Genomic DNA, 22,047 nt, shown 5'->3' with positions numbered 1-22,047 from the left:
GCCAGAGGAAATTTGGGTCCGTTAACGGACCCTTCACAAAAATCTGATCAACCAAAACGGACCTTTCACAAAATCCCGACCAACCAAAACGGACCCTTCACAAAATTCTGATAAACAAAAACGGATCTTTCACAAATTGTTAATTGGAAGAGCAAATCTCAAATCAAAATAACGCAGCATATTTCCAACGATAATGTTTGGAACCTTTTTTAAAGCTTAATTACAGGTATCAACTTATACAAAATTTGATAATTTTGCAAAAGAAAAAAGACTCTTTTGAGGAGCGATAAATAACTACTAAGGCCAAATAAATAAAATGCTTGTTGCTGGTTTCTATCAAAGGAAATTAACAGCTGAAAGCCAATTTGGTTTATAATTTTGATTGTTTGTTTTATGCAGCGGTGTTATTGCAAACTTCTCTGAAAAAGTCAGTCGTAAGCACTTTTCTCCCTGCTCATGATTTAATAAACAATAATATACAGCGAAATGAACTTAAAACTGCAAAGGATAGTAGGGATGGGGGGGGGGATGTGATTGCTTCAGATAGGGTTACCTTTAAACTTAACTCCACTTAGCGTCGCGTGCGATGTTAAACTGTTTTAACTGTTTATCGCTACTTAGCATCTGGCGGGGCGATGTTTAATTGTTATTTTCGGAGAGAAAGTTATATGGGTTTGATTTTTCGATGCTAAAAAGAATAATTAATTTTAAATAAACTCTTTTATTCATCGTTTTTTTTCTTTAGATGCCTACATTTTGAAAAGCGCAATCTTTTTAGATTCGATATGAGAATCATATTTTATTCTTTTTTCAAGCTAACTTCGCTTTATCAGGATGCAAATAAATGAAAAGTCTCTTTATTTTTGTAACAACGCTTATTTTAAGTTTTTAAAGCGGAATTCTATTTTCTTTCATGAGTCAAAAATTTAAATGCTAAATCAATGGTTCATTTTTTATTTATTTATTTATTTATTTTTGATTCAACTGTGTCCAGACATTAATGAAATGTTTATCATAGGACTCTAAAGTGCAATTCTAAAATAATTTTATCAGAAATATTTATTTTACAAGCCGTTTTTATACTTCTGATGTTTTCACTTTGAGGATTGCGATCTGTTTGCATTCATTATGGGAATCTGATTTTTCAAATTTTCGATGTTTAGTACGCTTTGTTAAGAGGTAAACAATTAAAATATTTGTTTTTTTTTTTTTTTTTTTTTTTTTGTAAAAATCAAGGAGTTTATAAATTTTAAACGAAATTTTATGCTTTTTAACAATGTCTTAGTTCAAAAAGTTAAATGCTGAACCCCTGCCTGAATTTCTTTATTACAATTATTTTAAATACTATACATATAACATTTCTAGTATAATTTTGCATAATGTAGAATGGTAAATAAATATTGATACTTGAGGGGTACCCATCTCCCAAAGAGGGATGCCGCCCTCCCATACTCGAAAAACACTCGAGAATGATATTCTCAACAGAAAAGAGGGAAAACATTCAATATTAAGTGTCAATGATGCAGTTTGAACCATCTCAAAATTCAAAAATTTTGTTTTTACAAAATTTTTTTTTTTTTTTTGCAAAATTTGATTTTTTACAAACTAATTGTTTTTTCACAAAAAACGGACCCTGTGAAAAATCCTGGACAGACCCCTAAAAAACCATTCAAAATATTTAAATTTTAGGATAAAAAAACTATTATATTTCTATATATGTAACTGATATAATAGTGTTTCATGTTTTCATCAATTTGTTAGTCAAATTTTTCATAGCTTTGAAACAATTATCGCTAGTTTAGCTGCAAGATGTCTTCAATTATTCAATGATTTTCAAATTACATTAACTAGAATAAACTTTTAAGATTTACATGCAGATTTTAACCTTTTTTTTATCTTTTGAAGTTATCTCTTGGTTTCTAGGCTCAATATTGCAAATTGCCTGTTACTGATTTCAGCTTTCGGGAATTTTCTCTAAATCACTTTTTAGTTAACTTCCTGTTAATTTTCTATACTTCATATTATACTTAACACACAATACTAACCTTTTCAGAAGAAACTGCATATTCCACAATAACTTTAACAAGAACACTCGTTTCAGAAAAAAATTTATCCATGTATGGCTCATCCGCACATATTACCCTGACAGCAAGACCTGGTCCTAAAATGCAAAACATGGAAATTTGAACAGCTCAAAAATAAAATTATTTAGATATAGAATTTTTTTTTAATCTTAAGGTTACTTATTAGTAACTACTTTTTCATTGTTTATTTTTATTACTGGTTTAAAAATGATTTACTAATTGCTTCTAGGACATATACGGTATCTATATTTTCAAACTAAAATTTTAGTAAAAACACTTTTTTTTTTAATTTGTAACAAAACTTTTTAAAAATACGTTGAAAAAAAAAATATTTTGATTCTTGGGCAGGAAGTAGAAAGACTGTACATTGAAAACACATGGGTTCTTTCTCTTGCACATGGAAAAGTAAGTTAACATTAGTTTACAGCAATAGTTCCTAACCTTTTTTCCCTTGAAAACCCTTCCAAAAGACGAAAGAAGTTGGCAAACCCCTTTTGTAGTAAGTAGCAAGTAACAAGTAAGAAACTAGTATGTTGTGGCCATCACGAAACTTTCTTCTATATTTTTCTTTTTTTTTCTGATCCCTCCCCATGCTTGACAAGGAAGCAATATTCCCAACAAAAACAAAATTACACATGCAAAACCTTGACGACCATCCCAATATCTGAATTATTGCAAGAGCAAATATTTTATTTGTTAACAAACGCAAGATGGCAACAGTTAAAAATTTTAAATCATCGAGATAATATTTCCTATCATTTCCATACAATTAAAATCACGAGAAATACGCAGACGACAATCTATTACGATTTATCTTTCTTATTGTTGCATTAATAAAAATATTTTTATTCACAAAAAAAAAAAAAATCAACACCTCTTGGAGCGATTGGCGTCAAAATTGAACCAAAGCCTGTTTACATATGGATTCAAATATATTCCAAATTTCAACCACAACGTAGCATTACTTCTTGAGATAGGGCACTCACAATGGAAAAAAAGAACGGGCGATTGCGCTACCCCCTTTTTAGCTGGTGACACCAAAATAAAATCAGCTCTTATACCCACTAAGGACTACTTGCCGATAAATTTTTCTTTCATTCTGTTCATTATTTCTTGAGATACAGCAGTCACAATTGACGACAAAAAACGTTCTATAGCTCAACCCCCGTTTGAGTTATTGACACCAAAATTGAATCAGCACCTGTTCCTGTTAATGGCAACATATGGACCAAATTTTGTTTGATTCCGCCAATTACTTCCTGAGGAATAGCAAGCACGCGTAACTCAAAAAACGTCCCATTGCTCCACCCCCCTTGGAGGAATTCGTGCCAAAAACCAATGGGCACAAGTTCACATAGGGGCACATATGTGTACCAAATTTCGTTCGATTTCATGCGGTAGTTTTTGCTGTAGAGCGGCCACAAAAAACTGGTCACACACAGACGTGACACACACACATACACGCATACATACACACACACATACATACACACACACAGACAGACAGACATTTTCCAAAAATAGTCGAAATGGACTCAGCACACCTCAAAACGTTCGAATCCGTCAAAATTCGAAATTCGAAAATTTGCACGAATCCAATACTTTCTTCTATATATTAGATATAGAAGAAAGTAAAAAGAAGAAAAAAAAGTCACGCATACAATAAAATTTTGTAGAAGTGTTTTAGTTTCATGTTGCTCAGTAGTTTACAACAAAAACGAAATCATAGTACCAAAATTAGGGATGCACCGGATATCCGGTATCCGGCCTATCCGGCTGATTTTTTAACTATCCGGAACTACGAGGTATCCGATCCGGCAAGCCGCTCCGGATCCGGATATCCGACAGTTTTTTGCAGGATATCCGGTACGAAATGAGGGTTTAATTTTGAATTTACTTTTGCAAAAATTCTAGTTAAAGCTTTCAGTTTCATAAACTTTTCGATGATGCTTTCTCTTTTAATTGCTGCTTCAAAAACTACCATTCCTCTTTAAACATAGCTTCTGGCATTCCCCCGCATCGTTGTCCCCTCTCCTTCGCGAATCTGCTGACGGTATGTTGCCAATAATTTCTCCCTCCCTCTCTCACTCTCTCTGCTTTAACATGCTGAAGTGAAAAGTCGACCTTGAAATGGTTCATATCAAAGCGCTTGAAGTTGGAGGAGCGGTCGTGTTGAAAATTAAAATACATTTTTAGAAACACACTAAAAAATTTTAGGCATTCGTAAACACCTCTCACACTATTTTGAACCATTTCTTAACTATATATTACCGTTTCTTGCATAAAAAAAGCTGTATTATTCAACATAAAACTGTTACGATGTACAAAATTAATGGTCAATGGGAGAGAGACATGTAAATAAAACAATAATATAGTTACAGTGTATTAATAATTTAATAATGCACGCTTTGGTGCCATTATATCTCATGAACATTAAAACGAAGAATGAAAGAAATTAATAAAAAATGCGAAATAGTTGCACTGAAACAAAGCAATATTTAGAGTAGTACAGTGTGGAAACTTCCGTTTTCAGTGATAGTAAAAGGATGAAGAACCATCAAGAAACCAATATGTAGCGACCAATGACGTAGTCGATGCTTGCACCCAGCGCGCGCAGTAGTACAAACGAACTATTTTCGAAATTATATTTGCTTGTATATTTCTACACATGCTAAAATTCTTTCATTGCATTCATTTATGTCCAAAATTTTGTGTTGCGTTTGTATTTTTTCTATTTTTAGTTAGTCGTAAAAGTTTTCTCCCCCTTTTTTAAATTATTCCACTTCCGTGAAAATGAGTTGAAATTTACCTGGAAAAAAAACCATCCACAAAAAAAAAAAAATCTCAGAACAAACGTACAATTCATTTTAGTGAAAGCAAGACACATTTTAGAGGAAGGAGAAGGGAGGGTGGCAGATCGGGCAAGTGAAATTCGAATTCTCAGACTTCAAATAATCTCTGTATGAACTAAAAATATAAATAAAGAAAAAACGGAGAGAGCTTTTTAAAGATTGAACATGTTTAGCATATTTTTTAATATTATATATAAGATGTTAATTTGCATAATTAAGAATGTGTAACTTTATTTTTAGGAATTTAGTGAAATTTCAAGTTGATTATTTAAGAATTGGTTTATTAATTTATTTTTAAAAGCGTGAACGTGTTTAACATGACTCTTAATAGTTTGTTTAAAATATTAATTTGCATCATTTACGAATGTGAATCTTTATTTTCTGAAATTAAAATGAAATTTTCAATTGATTATTTAAGTATAATTTTATTTATGTTTTAAAAAAATTGTTAACACGTTGAGAACGACTTTTAATAATATATTTGAGATATTAATTTGCATTTTTTAATAATGTGAATCGTTATTTTCTGGAATTAAAGGGAAATTTTAAGTTGATTATTTAAGCGTAAGTTTATTAATTTGTTTTTAAATAGTGAACGCGTTGAGAATGACTCTTAATACTGTACAGTCAAACCTTAATATCTCGAACCTCCTAATCTCGAAACCCTTGATGTCTCGAAACAAAAATTTTCCCCAACATTTTCCATGAAAACCCCTATGTATTTTCCATAGTTATCTCAAAATTTATTTCTCGAAACCCTTGATATGTCGAAATTTTTGCACAGAAGCAAGTTTCAATTGTCGTTTTGCTTTGGCAATTTTTGTAGCAAAACCAGTTCAGAGACAATTCCTTAACGTTTTTCATCTCTTTTCTTGGAAATTTTGTGAATAAGGGATTCAGGCAAGATAATAGGGGAGTGTTGGTATGACGGGGGTGCTGTGTTTTCCCCAGAGTTTAGAGTCTTTGTGCATTTCTCTTGAACATGTTGTCCACTTTGAGGAAAGGGGTTCGATTTTTCGTCCGTCAGTTTTCAAGCGAAAACGGAAAATGCATTCTTCATTTTCATCATTCAGTTTTTTTAACTCCTACAAAATGGCTGATGAGAACTTTTTGAATGCGAGGTTACTGGTTAAAGATAAAATTAGAATTTTTAAATTTTTAGGTTGAAATTGTTGTTCATTTCAAAATGTAGCCTACGTGTGTGTAAATGTGAGAGTTACTAGTGTATTTTTTTAAAAACCTTGATAACTCAAAAACTCGATATCTCGAAAAATTTTCCCATTCCGAGAGATTTGAGATATCGAGGTTGTACTGTATTTAAATGTTAATTTGCATCTTTTAAGAGAGTGAATCTTTGTTTTCTGGAATTAAAGTAAAATTTTCAGTTGATTATTTTAGCATAAGTTTATTAATTTGTTAACTGGGGTGCCCACCTAGGGGGGGATGTTTTAGGGGTATTTTTCTCTCTTTTGGGGGGCTTTCTATTGGGGGGTATTTATGGTTTTTAGGGGGTGGGCCCTTGCTCTTAGGGGGGCATCCCTGTATTTAAGATGCTAATTTGCATCTTTAGAGAGAGTGAATCTTTGTTTTTTGGAATTAAAGTAAAATTTTCAGTTGATTATTTTAGCATAAGTTTATTAATTTGTTAACTGGGTTGCCCACCTAAGGGGGGGGGGGGTGTTTTAGGGGTATTTTCTTTTTTGGGGGGCTTTCTATTTGGGGGGTATTTATGGTTTTTAGGGGGTGGGCTCTTGCTCTTAGGGGGGGCACCCCTGTATTTAGGATGCTAATTTGCATCTTTAGAGAAAATGTACCTTTATTTCTGGAATTAAAGTAAAATTTTAAGTTGATTATTTAAGTTTATTTATTTATTTTTTGAGTCAAACTGGCCCTGTTTTAATATTTTCTTTTTTAACTTGTATGTTAGAAAGATTTTACAGGTGTATTATCCGTAATAAAAATGATTTCAAAGCAAAGTTTTATTTTTTGTTATTTCTAAATTGGAAACAAGAAAATGTATTACTTTATGATGAAGTTTTAAAAAATTTCTACACATCATGCAAATCTAATAACAAATACGACTCATTATACGACCTTTAAGATTTCAACTATGAATAATTAAAAGTTTAAACCATGTGTACATTACATACAGAATTAATTTTTGCCGAAAGTTTGTCTCTTTCGAAAAAAATCTGTTGAAATAAAATAATATTTTAATGTTTCATTTTATATATAGCACAATTCCTAAATTAAAATATAGAGGCTCTAAAAAAGTACATTTGAATGTACTTAACATGTTTTTAAAGAAATGATATGTGGAACAAGTTTGATTTATTGTTTTGAAACGGCGTTGTAGAAAAATATGCCAACATGCAATGCAATCGAAATGCCGGATATCCATTGGATATCCGAATCCGGCAGGTAAGGGGGCATCGGATATCCGGTATACGGCAAAATCACTATAGTGCATCCCTAACCAAAATATGTACAAACACTTTTTAAAAACTAAAATAATAACTAGTAAATGAATGCAAAACAAATTAAACAAGTAACAAACCCAGTGATTATTATTTGTTGAGCTTCAGTCAACTTTAAAAAAAAAAACTCTAAACGGGATAGTTTTGGAATAAAGAAGCTTAAAGTTTGACTCAAATATCTGACAGTTTCAATCTTAAATTATGTTCTCAACCCTTAATTTGCTTCTGTATTTATATCTGTCTGCTGCAAATCCCTTTTCACATTGGAAAAAGATGATATAAAGTTTTAAAAGTATTTTTCTGATGCAACAATACATTTATTTGTAACACTAAACAGAAGTCAATTCAAGAATAATTTATAAAAGTACCTTTTAGAATAATTCAGACTTACTATGTAATCTTTTTTCTTCCTACAAAATTAGAACAACATTTAAATTTATATCTTTTTGAAAAGCACTATACGTCTGGCTATTTGGTATGAATGTACTGCGTACATTAATCGTTAGGTGCTGAAGCATTTTCTTGCTCTTAAAAACTGTAGTATAAAATGCGTAGTTATTTTTATTTCATTTTATTTTTTAAAAATAATAGAAACGCCTTTTAATAATTCTAATTATTACATAAAAAGTAATCTTTATCAACAAAATATTTTTATGTCTACTTGTTACAAGAAACCCTTTCTGAACATATTTCACGAGTACCTTTTTTACATACAGCGTAAATCAAGTTGCATGGTTTAATTCCGTTGATCTTTTTTACTGTGTACACTGTAACAAGCTCCACCCAGGAATTTTCTCATAAGTTAAAATATTTTTACACTTCTTGTATTTTGGGGTTACTAACCATTCCTTCCCTTTTTTCATCAATAAAAGCTAGAAGTAAATTGTGGTCTAGGTATTGTGAAAAATTACTGCAACAAACAGCAGTATGACTGAGCTTCTGCGAATTTTCGGTTTTACATAAGAGAAGCACGATAGCATTTCGCCAATTATATCCTACTAGCAAAGATGTAACACTACGGTAGAAACGTACATTTACTGCTTTTCGACTCCTGGTGAAGCATGGTTTGACAGAAAAGTCAACATCCAGGAATAGGTTGGCAAGGCAAGTTTGGGAAAAAGGGTGCTTGAATAATCGGAAAGGCACTAAATTGCTAATGCTGATGACGCTGCATTTGCAACGCGAATCGGGTACTCTGCTAGGGGGCTAAGAAGTTCTCTATTCTCTTCACTCTATGAAAGAGTTGAATGGGAAGCAATTAAGTTTCATTCTATAGGGTAGTAAAAAAGACATTGTAGAATCGTCAAGTGTAAGTTATATGTTAGCGACACGTGATTTAAAAGAAATGGAGCAAAATTAGAATGACACAAAAGTATGAAAGGAGTAAAAATTTTTAATCCTTTAAATAAATTAATTTTGCAATAAAAAAGGAACTAGGCTTTTTTTTTCAGATTTTTTTTTAAAATCACAATTTGCTTAACACCAGGGCCTGTCATCAGTCGGTGGACAATGGGCTCTTTTGCTATATTTGATACCTTGATTGGGGGGAGATATGTCTCCCCTTTTGGATCCACGCCTAAAAACAGGCGTTTGTATATACTCCATGTAATGTTTCTATGAAATTAAATCGAATTTTCTGGTCAAAAGCTACTGAGAAAACCAAAGCATTCATATATTTTGATCTTCAACTGAAGACATAGTATTCAAAGTTGAACTTTTCCGGTATGGCTTTATATCATGCTCGATAAAAAGGGTAAAACTCGAGCGTTGGAAGAGATAAAAGAATAAAGGATGAACGAAAAAAAAACACTTGAACTTAAGAATTTATCTCAAACAAATTTGTTCAAATTCCGCTACTGTTTTTTTTTTTTTTTTTTTTTGTGAACCACCGGTTGGTAAACACTGCTTTACGGCATTCTGATATTGAATAGCAATCTCTTGGGAAATAACTTATTTCCTAAACAGTGGAAATAATAAACCGTGTTGAGCAAAAAAGCAGATTCCCCCCCCCCCCCCGTCTGGTAAATTTCTTTATTTTTCTTCTCAAGACTTTGAAATTTAAAAATACAATAAAATAAGTTAAAAAAATGGAATTTTCATAACACCAGTAAGTTGCTAATCAAGAGATAGGAATTTGCGGATTTTTATCAATCAATAAAAAAATCATGTATGCAAATGAAGAACAAGTTCTGATTTTAGAAGAACTATCTAATCAGAACCACCCAACAATATGATTAACAACAGCAATAAACATTGCTGCTGGTTACTTACCAGGGAAAGGATGTCTCTGTACGACATCATCAGGCAATCCAAGGTCCTTGCCCATTATTCGAACCTCATCCTTATGGAAATCCTTCAACGGCTCTATGACTCTACCTTCCGCCCTTAGTAATCTCACTAGATCTGTGTCATTGTGATGAGTCTTGATGGCATCTGCGTTACAGCTAGCCAAAGAAGAGGCACTCTCAATGAGGTCGGGTCTTAACGTTCCTACAGTAGATCAAATATTTAGATCACAAAAACTTGCAGTCAATAAGCTGGGGATGTTTAATTTTCTTCTCATTAAAGGATATATTATTTTTCATCAAGATTTCCTTTTTCTTTTTGCCATAACAGAGTAGGAACAGAATTTCATAAATAACCGGGAGGGGGGGGGGCAAAAAAAAACTACAACTAAAAGCCATTGGATTTTTAGCAGCGGCAAAAAAAAAAAAATGAATGAAAACGAGCTGATGTGCATCACGACTTCCTTTTATGCCAATTTAATGGTAATAGTGCCTTCAAGTAAGCAAAAAAAATTTAAATATTTTTACCCCAAGTTTGTTGTGAACTGAAGCAAAAAAAAAAAACATTTTATACAGAGTGATTTTCTCACAATAGGACAGTTTAATCTGATTCAATGGTGAACTCTAAATATTGCCATAGTGGCCAAAATGAAACCAGATTACAAAAATAAAAAACTCGCCAAAAGTATTCTATGCATATATTTAAAACTTAAAAATTTATTTGACTTCCACGAGACTTGATAACAACACAGACATGTTTCAACATGAAATGTACGAAACTGGCACATACAATTTTAATAACGAACTATATGTCAATAATGGTCATTTGATTAGCTTGTCCATTGACATGCAGTCAAACTTGTAAAGCCATTTTTGGAAGCTAGACTATAATTTTTCTTTCTGATTTTAGCTTGTAAAATACCCAGACCAATACAGTAGAGTGAATTTGTTTTTTTTCAACTTACCTTGAAATGAACTGCACACTTCGGAAAGAGTGTACCGGAATAAGATAGAGCCTGCTAATTTTATTTTAAAACTGCTTTTGCAAGAAGAAAAGGTCAAATATAGTATCAATGTATAGTTGAAAAACGCAATTTCGTATCGGCTACAGTTTAGACATGATTGGAAGCACTTTTCGGGTCTGTATGGCTTCACAACTGGCCATGTTCATCATTCCTTCCACCGAAGCAAGAGATTCCCTCTCCAAAACACTGAAAAAAACACCAATACATATTTTGGGCGGGTACTTGGGTGCTTGATGCATATGATGCTGATTAAGAAAGTCTCCTTTGCTACTTCTCAAGAACTTGGATCTGCATGCCTAAAGCACAAAATTTGTTTTGTCAGTTAAGAGAACCTTCTCAGTCAATGCTTTGTATTTCCATTCTCATTCCAAACTATTTTCTTGATAGGAACCACGGGAAGCTGCTTCTAGTACGGTCAATGTCCACTCTGCCCATGGTCTAACAGCCTGGGTCGATCAGTTAAACGTGCAATATTCGTCATTAGTTGCCGCCGCCACGGATCTGGACAGGTTAAAACTGATTAATCGAGGAATTATAATATTCATTCAATGTAAAGATTTGTCGTCAGTAGCTGGAGTTGTTACTTTTTGGCTGCACTTTCTTGTACAATTGATTGTAGCTGTCTGAGATTGCTTCCACGTGATTCCGACCACTTGCATAACTAACTCTGCATATTTTACCTATTTCCTCCAATGTCTTAGAAGTGCTCTCTTAGCGCAATCACTTTAGCACGTATTTCTGAGCTCATATCCATGATGCTAATGATGAACCCACAACAAGCAAGAGAAGCTAGCACTGCGGAATACCTACCAGCTGGCGGCGGAATTTGAGGACCTAAAACTAACCAGGTGTATAGGAACACCAAGTAGTTTTGTAATGACTGCCAATTGAACATTGAGCTAATTTGGAGTGCTTCTTCATAAGCTTATGTGTGATAAAAAGAAAAAAATAACGTTTCTCAATTATTTTCCACAATACTGTATAATATTTTAAGAAGAAACCGAAATGGGATATTTTTTCAGTTTTATCTTATATTTGGTAGTTCATAATAAAAGCACTTTAACTTCAGAAAGCAGAGTTTTGGGATAAGTTTTATATTGGTTTTAAGTTAGTAATCTTTGTTAAGGAAAGTTATATTAAGAAATGAGTTCCCATTAGGTCATCTTTACTAAATTCCATATAACTTTGATGACTTATCAATATGGAAAATGTCACTTCAAAGGAAGTTGAACATAAATTTGCTTCTTCCGAAAGAGTATACCGGAGTAAGATAGAGTCTGCTAATTTTATTTTGAAACTGCTTTTGCAAGAAGAAAAGGTCAAATATAATATTGATTATGAAGTCATTGAAAGGTAAACAGAAATATTTAGACATTTTTCTTAGAATTCGGCTTTCCAGCCGATACCTCTTGCCCTGATAGAATTTTTTTCCAGTAGTCTGTGATGCAGATTAAGACTCCCAAAAATAATCTTCAAGATAAAACTTAAGAATAATTGTAAAATCTGAATTGGTACAAGAAATGCTTAAAAATATGCTGCTAATACAAATACAAACTACCTGTGGATTATACCTCCAAAATACAATTTGGTACAAATATTCATAGCTGATATTTAAGATGATTTTTCTTTACAAGTCAAAAAATTTCAATTTTAGGCTACCTTTGTCGACATTAGAGAAAGCGAAAGGAGGTTCGAGAGCCACCTTTGAAGCTGACGTCTGAAAAATGCTTATGCTATCTTTGGTAGTGGTAAAGAAAGGGGGTCTTTTCAGGAAAATGATCCAAAACTGTAGTCTTAAAGATGCAAACATAAGGAAAGGGCTTTGGAGGTTCTTTTGAAAATTTTGCAAAATTCAAGGTATTTTTGGGTGGCTTAAAGAGGAAGGGATTCAGAGGTATTGCCTAAATTTTTCAGAACAGTTGAAGCTAAAAAGAAATCAATTTTAGGCTTCCTTTATAGACCTCAAAAGAAGATTCGGAACCTATTTAATTTTCCTGATGTGTATTGTATGTATATTTACAGATCATTATTTTCACCAGCAGTCAACAAAATAAAGTACAAGTTTACCAGCTAACAAATTTATTCAAGTACTTCAATAATATACTTACCCTGACCAAGTAAGGTTTCTTCAGGCTTTAAATTAAGGTCAGCAATAATTTCATTAGCAACCTAGAAAAAAAACACATAAAATGATGTTCTTTTAACAAGAATAATGCAGCACATTCAGTGAAGATGCAGTTTTGTTAGCTAACTGAAGTTAACCCATTAACGCCCAGTGTCCTCGTTTGAGGACAGCCAATAAATCATTATTTAAAAGCTCTATAACTAACTTAAAACTGTAATTTCATTATTCTGAGGGTAGATGACAGCACTATAGATATCCTGTTCCAGTTCCACATTTTTGCGGTTATTTTTTAGTGTTGTTATTTGGATCGTCATTTTTCGATTTTTCTAATGCCACATGTGCGTGTTCTTTTTGAATTTTTACACCGAAAATCATCAAAGTAAGTTTTAATATTATTTATAGTTGCATTCCTTTAGAGTTGTTTTGAATATATAAAATATAATTAAATTTTTTCCCGCTCATTTTTTGTTTTATATATTACATAACATATTGCTGTCCTCAATTGAGGACGCTGGGCGTTGAAGGCAAAATCAGAGGAATTTTTCCAACGCTAATTATTTTTCTTTGATTGAAGGTTTTAAGCACATATTTGCATTCTGTTTAGATTTAAAACACCTTAGACATCAAAAATAAGTTTTTATTTTATTTTCAGATTGTTATCCCAATTACTCGCGAATATTATAAAATAGTATGCCTCGTAAATTTCTTACAATTGAAGAAGCTCACGAATATTTGTTCTCAGAACAAATTGAAGCAGACATAATTTCAATTCCCCCTGAAGTTGATCAGCTCACGGATGAAGAGGATATATTGATGATGAAGGCACAAATTTACCAGAAATATCTGATATCACTGTGGAGATTGAAATTGCAGATAAAGACGACAGTGATGTAGAAGAGAACTATGATATGCCTCCACCAACCAAAAAAAAAAGGAAAAGAAGAAAAAAGTTAGTTGGATAAAAAGTCAACCACAGTACACAAAATTGAAAGAAGAAATAAAAGCAAATGAATTTTTAGGGGACGACGCAGACATATGGCAACTAAGTTAGAAACATTTGAAAAAAATTTTACTCCAGAGGTTTATGACCTCATTCTAAGGGTTCGCTGTGGCTTATCTGAAAAAGAGTCAAAGCAATCGTGCAGAAAGAGGTCAACCAGCTAAAAATTCTTTGTCATCTGGTGCAGTTTTTGAGGATGAATTAATTTTGCAATTTCTAATTTTTATTTAGAGTGCATGTTGTATAGCTATTTAAATATTATTTTAAGAAATTGTTTTAAAAAACTTAAAGTAAGATGCAAATCACACATTTTTGCATGTTAAAACAGAGTTCATTTACTTCTTCTTTGTAGAAGATTTTATATCCCTGAATGCCCAGCGTCCTCAAATGAGGACAGGCTGTAATTTTAAAATAAATGTAAAATATGTTTTAATTTCAGGTTATATACTCTCAAGAGACAATAATACGTCAAATTTATTAGATTCTTAAAAATATATTCGGTAGAAATAATTTGGGCGTTAATGGGTTAACCAGTAGTCGGGGGAGGCGGGGTATAAAAAGCAATGGCTTTTTAAATGCAGAACTCTGCAACTAAACACTTGATTTATTCTATAGTTATGGACATTAAAAATAAATGTTCTCTAAATCTGCCAATGGTACTTTGCTTATGTAACTAACTCGAAAAGAAAATAAGTCGCTCTTAAATCTTTTTGATTCACAAAGTCTTTTGCTGCAGTCATTAAATCTTTTTGATTCACAAAGCCTTTTGCTGCAGTCATTAACTCTCTTTGTACTTTAAACACATGCTCATTTTTAAGCATATCGTGCTATTTTGAACTTAGAACAAGTCAGCAAAATAATTAGATTATCAGAGTTGATAGAGAATTTGGTAGTCATAAAATATTCCAATGCAATCTTTCTAATACTTACGCAGTCGGAATCAGGGTTGCCAGATTTAAGAACAGTAAATACGGGACAGGCTTCGAGGGGAGAAAGGGGGTGGGATATTTTTGAGGTTGAGGGCAATCACTAGTTATGTATTTTTAAGGAGTGATAAACAACCATGTTATAATAGCTTTCCATAGATTTCTCTTAGTAAGTTTATTGGTGAGCACATTTTTGAAGAAACTAATTCAAAGAATAAAGCATGCAATATAACGAAGTTCAGTAAATATATTGACCTTGATAAGAACCGGTGTTAATTAGTTTTTTACATGCGCTCGCTATAAGTGAAACAGTGCAATCAAAAAATTTTCTTGTTAAATGTGACTACTTTATCTAAAATAGTAACACAATTAATTGTACAGAAAAACTTGTTTTTTAATGCCATATCAGCCAATGGAGAAATCTGAATGAGTAAAATAATTTTAATGCATCATATGCCACTTATTGCCTTCATTCATATCTTTTTGTGCAACTAAGCTATTAAGCACTTCCTTTATTGTTGAAATCTCATCGTATAGATCATCTACTGATACCTTATTTTCAATATATATGTAACTGATCTACAATAGCTGACAAGTCAGAAAACTACTTTATGCATTAACTAGTGGCACCCACATGGCTTCGCCCGTAATACAAAAATTAAAGGTCTTTTGGTTCGCTTGTATATTTACAAATAATGTATGGTGAATTTTCTCGCCAATTGGCTTGTACCGACGTTACAGTTCCACGTTATGATAATTTCGTATCTCGCCAATTGGCTTGTGCCCATGTTACGGTTCCACGTTACGATGATTTCGTTATTTATGATAGTTTTTTTCTTAAAATTGGAATAGAAAAAGAACCACATCGAATTTTCGAAAAATCGCTTCGAGGTGCACACCCCCATGCTACATACTATCTTTGTGCCAAATTTCATGAAAATCGGCCGAACGGTTTAGGCGCTATGCGCGTCACAGACATCCTACAGACATCCTCCGGACAGAGAGACTTTCTGCTTTATTATTAGTAAAGAAGCCATTGGTCTTAAAACAAAAAGGGGATTTTTATCTGTGAAATCAAACCACTTTCTCATGCAATTCAGAGCTGTTTCAAAAGATTTCTGATATCCCTCAGTCAGACATTGTATTTTTAAACCGTCTAGATGTTTTAAGGTTTTAGTGACGAACGATTCATATAAAACTTATCTTCAAATCTGCTCTTTAGCTGTTTTACCAAAAGTGTCATAATATCATAAAGTTATCAGCTGCAGTTGTAGATTCATTTTGAAGTTTTTTACGGGCAACTTCAAAAACGGGGGACACCTTACTAAAAGAATGGAAAACTAAGGCAACCTTATTGGTTTCACAAGTTTCAGCTGTACGTTCTTCACTTGAAAGCAATAATTTTCTGAGAGACTGAGGGATGGATTCTCCCTTGCTTATAAAATAATTCATGAGAGAAGGCCAAGATTAAATGAGTCAATCTACAGCTGGAGCTGAACTTAGCCATCGTGTCGGGATATGTTTTAGTAGCTCTTTAAACTCTAGGTTAGCAAACTAAAAAAACTCCTGTAGGTCATTCCGCTTAGTTGTAGATCTAGAAAAATGTGAATACATTTTTAAAACAATAGTTTTGACATCAATTTCTAAAGCAACAACAACATTGGCGAAATGCAGTGGTAACTATATGAGTTAAACACTCTGACTTTAGTAAAGTTTTCTTTTGCTCTCTAAGTAGGGTATATACCGACCGCTTTGTTTCAAAATTAGCGTTGGTTGTCATTTGAAAATGATGAAACTGATCGTAAATCCAAGTCTGACTCAATCAATGCATTAGTAAGAGTCAAACAGTTTACAATCGAGTCAGCCGTCTCGGAACTTTTTGCTCTTTGATTTTCTTATTGCTCTTTATTTAACAATTTTTTTTATTAATTTTTTCCCCTTAAAATAATGTCTCGTTTTGTACAATATTGTTTTTGGCTAGAATACAGGACTTTAGCCGTCCCGTATGGAAGTTCCCCAGGACGCGGGACAATTTTTCAAAATACGGGACTGTCCCTTGAAATCCGGGACGTCTGGCAACCCTGGTCGGAATGCAATGTAATTTACTGCTTAGTGAGCAATAAATGTCAAAGAAATCTTTAAAATAAATATCAAGAACAACATGTTAAACGTATAACCTAAACTACAAAAACCAGATCTCACCTGACAACCAGTTTGGTAAGGAGCTTTTGCACAAGGAAATTAATCCAATACTTCCTACTCCCATCATCCAACTTATATACTAGCACATCTTAACATTCAAGGTGCCCCAAAAAACTAATGCTACTACGATATGATGTACAACAAACATCAAAGCAAAGATGCACCTAATGAGATTGAACAAAACAGTGAAGAAGTTCACTGTGGTTGATTTACATAGAGGAAACGTTTAAAGAGCCCTCTTGTGCACAGGCAAACCTAAGATAGGATGTATATTTTCCACAACATATATAAACTTGATAAAATTCTCTATCTAAGTAACGGAAGCACCACTGTACATACAAGCACACGACTCACCGTGGGATTAAAAAAAGCATTGTTTCCAGTTCACGTTGACATCTGCAATGGTCCTATCCTAAGTATATCCAGATCAGCAAAAGAGACCATACCAAGGTCTACGAGAACTAATCCCGGCTCAAGCAGGTATCACCAAAATTATGTACTTCTTGCATAGTACAGTAGGCGCTGCTTAATATGATCACGGTTAATGTTTAATGTTATCATTCGCTTAATGTTATCAGAATCACAAAGTTATGGAACACTTGTATGTTAATACACGTTAAAAAAGTCAGATATAGTAATCAGTGTCTTCGTTTATTGTTATCACTTTTTCATAAACTTTCAATTTTTTCCCCGTTTTTGTTCCTCAATTAACAGAAATACATAGGCAAACCCTGACGAGACTAATTTTCTGTGTAGCATTTTGTGGTTTTCATTAGCAGCTCAAAATTTTTCTAGGAATGAAGCTACAGAAAGTTCGCCCCCCAGTGACGACAGATTCCCCCTAAGATAACTTTCCTTTGCATCTAAAAAAAATTCAGTCGCTGGACATGTTGCAGGCATCGATGTAGGACCTCCATTGTTGCCATTACTTTGTAAACTATTAAAGAATTGTGTCGATAAAAACAAAGCAAAGTTAAATTAAAATTTAAACAACAAGTAAAACCATGATGGAAAGATAGAAAAGCTGAATGTGCTTTGGAACTGGTTTATGAATGTCAGGGAAAACGGTCATATTTTACTTCACCTATTACTATATGATTAAAAATTGCATAATTTAGCTTTAATTTTTTATAATTCAGATATTTCTATTTTGTTAATTTAATAATTTATAATTTAAAACTGTGTTCATTTGAGTCATTGTGATTTTAAGTTGAGGCTGCCAAAATAAATGCACCTTAATTGGAACAAAAATCATTATTTTGTGTCTCCTGGATTCTTTTCGGTTATTGTCATCAGTCGGTTATTGTTATCAAATTCAATTTATCCCAAAGTGATCACATTAAGCGGTGCCTACTGTACTTATTTACATAATAAGCATCAATATCTTAATTTAATGTAGGAAGTAGGTACCTGTTCTTTTGTGTCTGCAGCTTGTAAAAATTTGATGATTACTGAATACTAGCACAAAATGTTACAACAATAAAACTTACATACCCTCATAAAAGTGTCACCAATTATTTTTCTCTTTTCTTCTGGGTCTGATGTCGTGCATAACATGGGAGTATCTCGCTTTCTGCCATTTGGATCTTTTCTGTCAACTGGAACTGTGGTTGAGCCATTGTAAAAGTTTTGGGAAGCATTCAAAACTGAAAATATTTAAATGAAAATTTAATAAAATCATTTCTCTGAGTAATTGCATACTTTTTCTGTCAACTATTTTAACTGGATTAAAACACAACAAGTTTTAAAACTGGACCATGCATATTCATACAGATGTCTCAACCTGAAAGGTAAAAAATCCTGAGGCTCTTTTAAACACCATAACATAAAAGCCAAACTGTCAAACAATAAAATATTCACTTACATGATCTTTCTATTTAACTACACTCATTAAAAAAGACATAAAAACACTGGATGCATCGTATTTTACATAGAGTCGCATCGCAGATCTTCAGTAAAGAATCTTCCTGTTATTCAGCTTACATTCTCAGGTATAATTATGATTTAAAATGAACTTAGGTATGCCTATAAAATAGCATTAATTATATATTAATACTTCTGGGGATGAACAGGATCTATTGTTTATAACTGAATGGTCAGAAATATAAATATTCATTAATGCTATATTATAAGCATACTTATAATATATTATAAGTTCATTTCAGCCTTAATTATATCTGTGAATGTAAGAAACCAAGAACGTAAGAAGTCAAAAATATGGAAAGGTTATTTACTGAAAATTTGAGATGCAACTCCATGTAAAATGCAAACTTCCAATATATAGTTTTTTAATTTTACAACAATTTTTTGGACATGAGGGTCGTAGAAGTGAGTCATATACTTAGGTTTTATACCTAAAAATAAGTTTAAAAAATTGAAACACAAATCCCTAGAAAAAAAAAGATCAATTTTGATGGTTTAAAAAAATATTTTAGGGGAAAGAACTAAATGTACATGTCTTTGAACTTTGCACATTCTAGCCCTTCAGAAGAGTGTTAATTGCTACTATAATGCTCCTTCCCTCCAAATAAAAATTAAAACTACAAACTAAATTTAACAAAAATTTAAATCCCAAATGCAAACTACACAGCTTATATATAGATACATGCACATATATTAAAAGGATTTTTTTTAAAAGTGGCAAACCTTTTAATTTTAAACCTAATTTTTTAAGAGATGCTTCAACTTGTAAGCTTTCATTTTTTCGCATAAATCCATTATCAATGTGTATAGCTATTACTTGATCTTCTTTCAATGCTTGATGTAAAAGTGCTGCACAAACAGTAGAATCAACACCACCACTGACCAACATCTGTGAAGAATTAAATTATTAGGACTTTGGGTCACAAAATGAGCAAAACATGAAAATTTTGAGCATGAAAGTCAAAAGCACTATTTTAAGATAATTAATTTTTAATTTTCAATGAAAAAAAAAACTATCTGGTTTAAAACACTGTTAAATGTGTGTTTTATTGCTGGATGTTAAATTTTATTTCATTTCGTTACAAAAACAATTCAATGCTACAATTATATACCACTAGATTTTAAAAAATAATAATAAAATGAGATAGGAAGGAGGATAATTAAGTAAGTTTCAACTTACTAAGACTTTATTTTTTCCCACGTGTTTCTTGATATATTCAATGCACTCTGTCTCTCTTGATTGCATAGTGAAAGTCCCAGACAAACCAGAAATGTTGTACAGAAAGTTCTTCATTATAAGTTTTCCTTTTGTGGTCAAATCAACTTCTGGATGAAACTGCACACCATATATTTTTAGCTTTTCATTGGCAATGGCTGAAAAGATTGGCAATATTTTTAAATTTTAATTGTTTAATAATAAAATATTTCAAAAAAAAAAGAACCAACTTCAAATCTAAAACAGGAAATAGCTGTAAAATGTAAAAAATGATTTTAATCCTTGAACATCATCAATACAACTTTTAAACAATTTTTGAAGTTGACACAAAAACAATAGGAAATACGATGAGAAAACCTTTATTGTTTACACTTTCATGAAAATCAGTCAAAATTAAGAATGAAACATTTATATTTTTACACAGATAAAGTAAACCCCTGATTATTTGTAGAATTGTGTAGCACGGATGCGGCAGATAATGAACATAGCGGATAACCTGCAAAAAGGTTTAAAATGAAGGGCAAATAAGGTAAAAAAATCTCTAGCTCAAAAACTTGACTGTATTGATTTGTAAAACTTTGTACAAAAAGTGAAAATATATAGGGTTAAGTTCAAAAGATTTATATTTTATAAACAATAAACTTAACATCAATAATGAACACGTACAGGAGTGTTTCAGAAAGCACAAAAAATAACACAAATACAACTTTAAATTTACTATTTTTCTAAAAAAATTATCGGATTTCAAATCTTTACTTTAGTTGCAAAAAGATGATTTGGCTATGAAAGACTTGGTTTGTATTTTAACACATTTTACCTATTTATTTTAAATTATAAAAACATTGTAAACTCAATTTACTTACCAGCAATATGATGGCCAGATTTAGCTGTCACTTTGAAGGTATCAGCAATTTTATCTACACTATCGGCATGTGTTAAGAGTACCATTTCTTCTTTATCTAAGCCCCTAAAAAATTTTTAAATCTGCATCAGCAGGAAATGCAAAAGCATATCTATCAGGGAAAAAAATCAGGTTACAAAAAGTATTGCTTAATTCAATCTCGCCAACACTTGAAATTTGAGTTTATATCATGCATAAAAGAATGCAGATTCTCTGCTACCAAATCGAAAAACAACCAACTTCAGGAACTATTCGGTACACATTTATTTCTTATCATTGTAAACTTTTTTTTCAATAAAATAATTTAATGAAAAATGTTAATATTTTTCCTCTATTATGTTGATATCATGCAGCTACAGATGTACGAGTTTTAGAACCAGGTTCGTTTTATATCACCTTGTTCCCAGGCGAAAAACAATGTTAAACAAGATAATGTATAGTTTTCAATGAAATAATAAAAAGTAACAATGATTTTCTAAAGTAAAATTAAAATCTATAGATGGCAAAAAAATGAATAAATGATAACAATAAAATTATTGAGCATGACCTTTTTAATTGCTTTAGTTTTATTTTGAAATGACTGATGAATAAAGCAAGTTTCTAAGTTCTATTTTTTATAGAACACAAAAACTATACAGGCCCACTTTGTTGTAAACAATACACAAATGGATAAAAATGAATTATTATAAAAATGTCACTTCAATGATGTAAAATGAATTTAGGATTGAATACAGTTGAAAGGCACATTGATACAAAAAATCACAATTAAAAAAACATTTCAAATTTTACATTGGTAAAGATTATTGCTTATGTTTGAGGGCAAAATTAAAGTATTTCTTTTAATTTCAAATTGATTAATCTTATTACTTACTTGAAAAGAGCAGAGGATGTGTCTACTTGAACAAGAAATTGACCATCTTCACGGGAATCTTTCTTCAGAACACTTCCGCCGAAGTGTTTATTGATCATCTAAATTATAATGGACAATATATCCTTTTATATTCAAAGTTTTCTATTTTTAAAACAGCACA

The 22,047-nt window shown here is 32.0% G+C and overlaps 1 protein-coding gene across 2 annotated transcripts in view; it reads right to left on the bottom strand.

Moving 5' to 3' along the window:
- Positions 1 to 22,047, bottom strand: part of LOC129223409 (GMP synthase [glutamine-hydrolyzing]-like) — a 70,808-nt gene that overhangs the window by 23,622 nt on the left and 25,139 nt on the right. For both annotated transcript variants that reach the window (XM_054858004.1, XM_054858003.1), the window contains exons 5-12: positions 21,888 to 21,985; positions 20,979 to 21,082; positions 20,080 to 20,273; positions 19,623 to 19,788; positions 18,471 to 18,622; positions 12,832 to 12,892; positions 9,685 to 9,903; positions 2,046 to 2,161 (exon numbers count right to left, since the gene is read on the bottom strand). In XM_054858004.1, coding sequence (XP_054713979.1) covers positions 2,046 to 2,161; positions 9,685 to 9,903; positions 12,832 to 12,892; positions 18,471 to 18,622; positions 19,623 to 19,788; positions 20,080 to 20,273; positions 20,979 to 21,082; positions 21,888 to 21,985 — 1,110 coding nt within the window. The remainder of the gene's footprint in view (positions 1 to 2,045; positions 2,162 to 9,684; positions 9,904 to 12,831; positions 12,893 to 18,470; positions 18,623 to 19,622; positions 19,789 to 20,079; positions 20,274 to 20,978; positions 21,083 to 21,887; positions 21,986 to 22,047) is intronic.

The sequence above is a fragment of the Uloborus diversus genome, chromosome 5 (genome assembly GCF_026930045.1).
Source record: "Uloborus diversus isolate 005 chromosome 5, Udiv.v.3.1, whole genome shotgun sequence".
Taxonomy (NCBI): Eukaryota; Metazoa; Arthropoda; class Arachnida; order Araneae; family Uloboridae; genus Uloborus; species Uloborus diversus.
The sequence above is the reverse complement of the archived record's forward strand: the minus strand, read 5'-3'. Positions and strand labels throughout refer to the sequence as shown.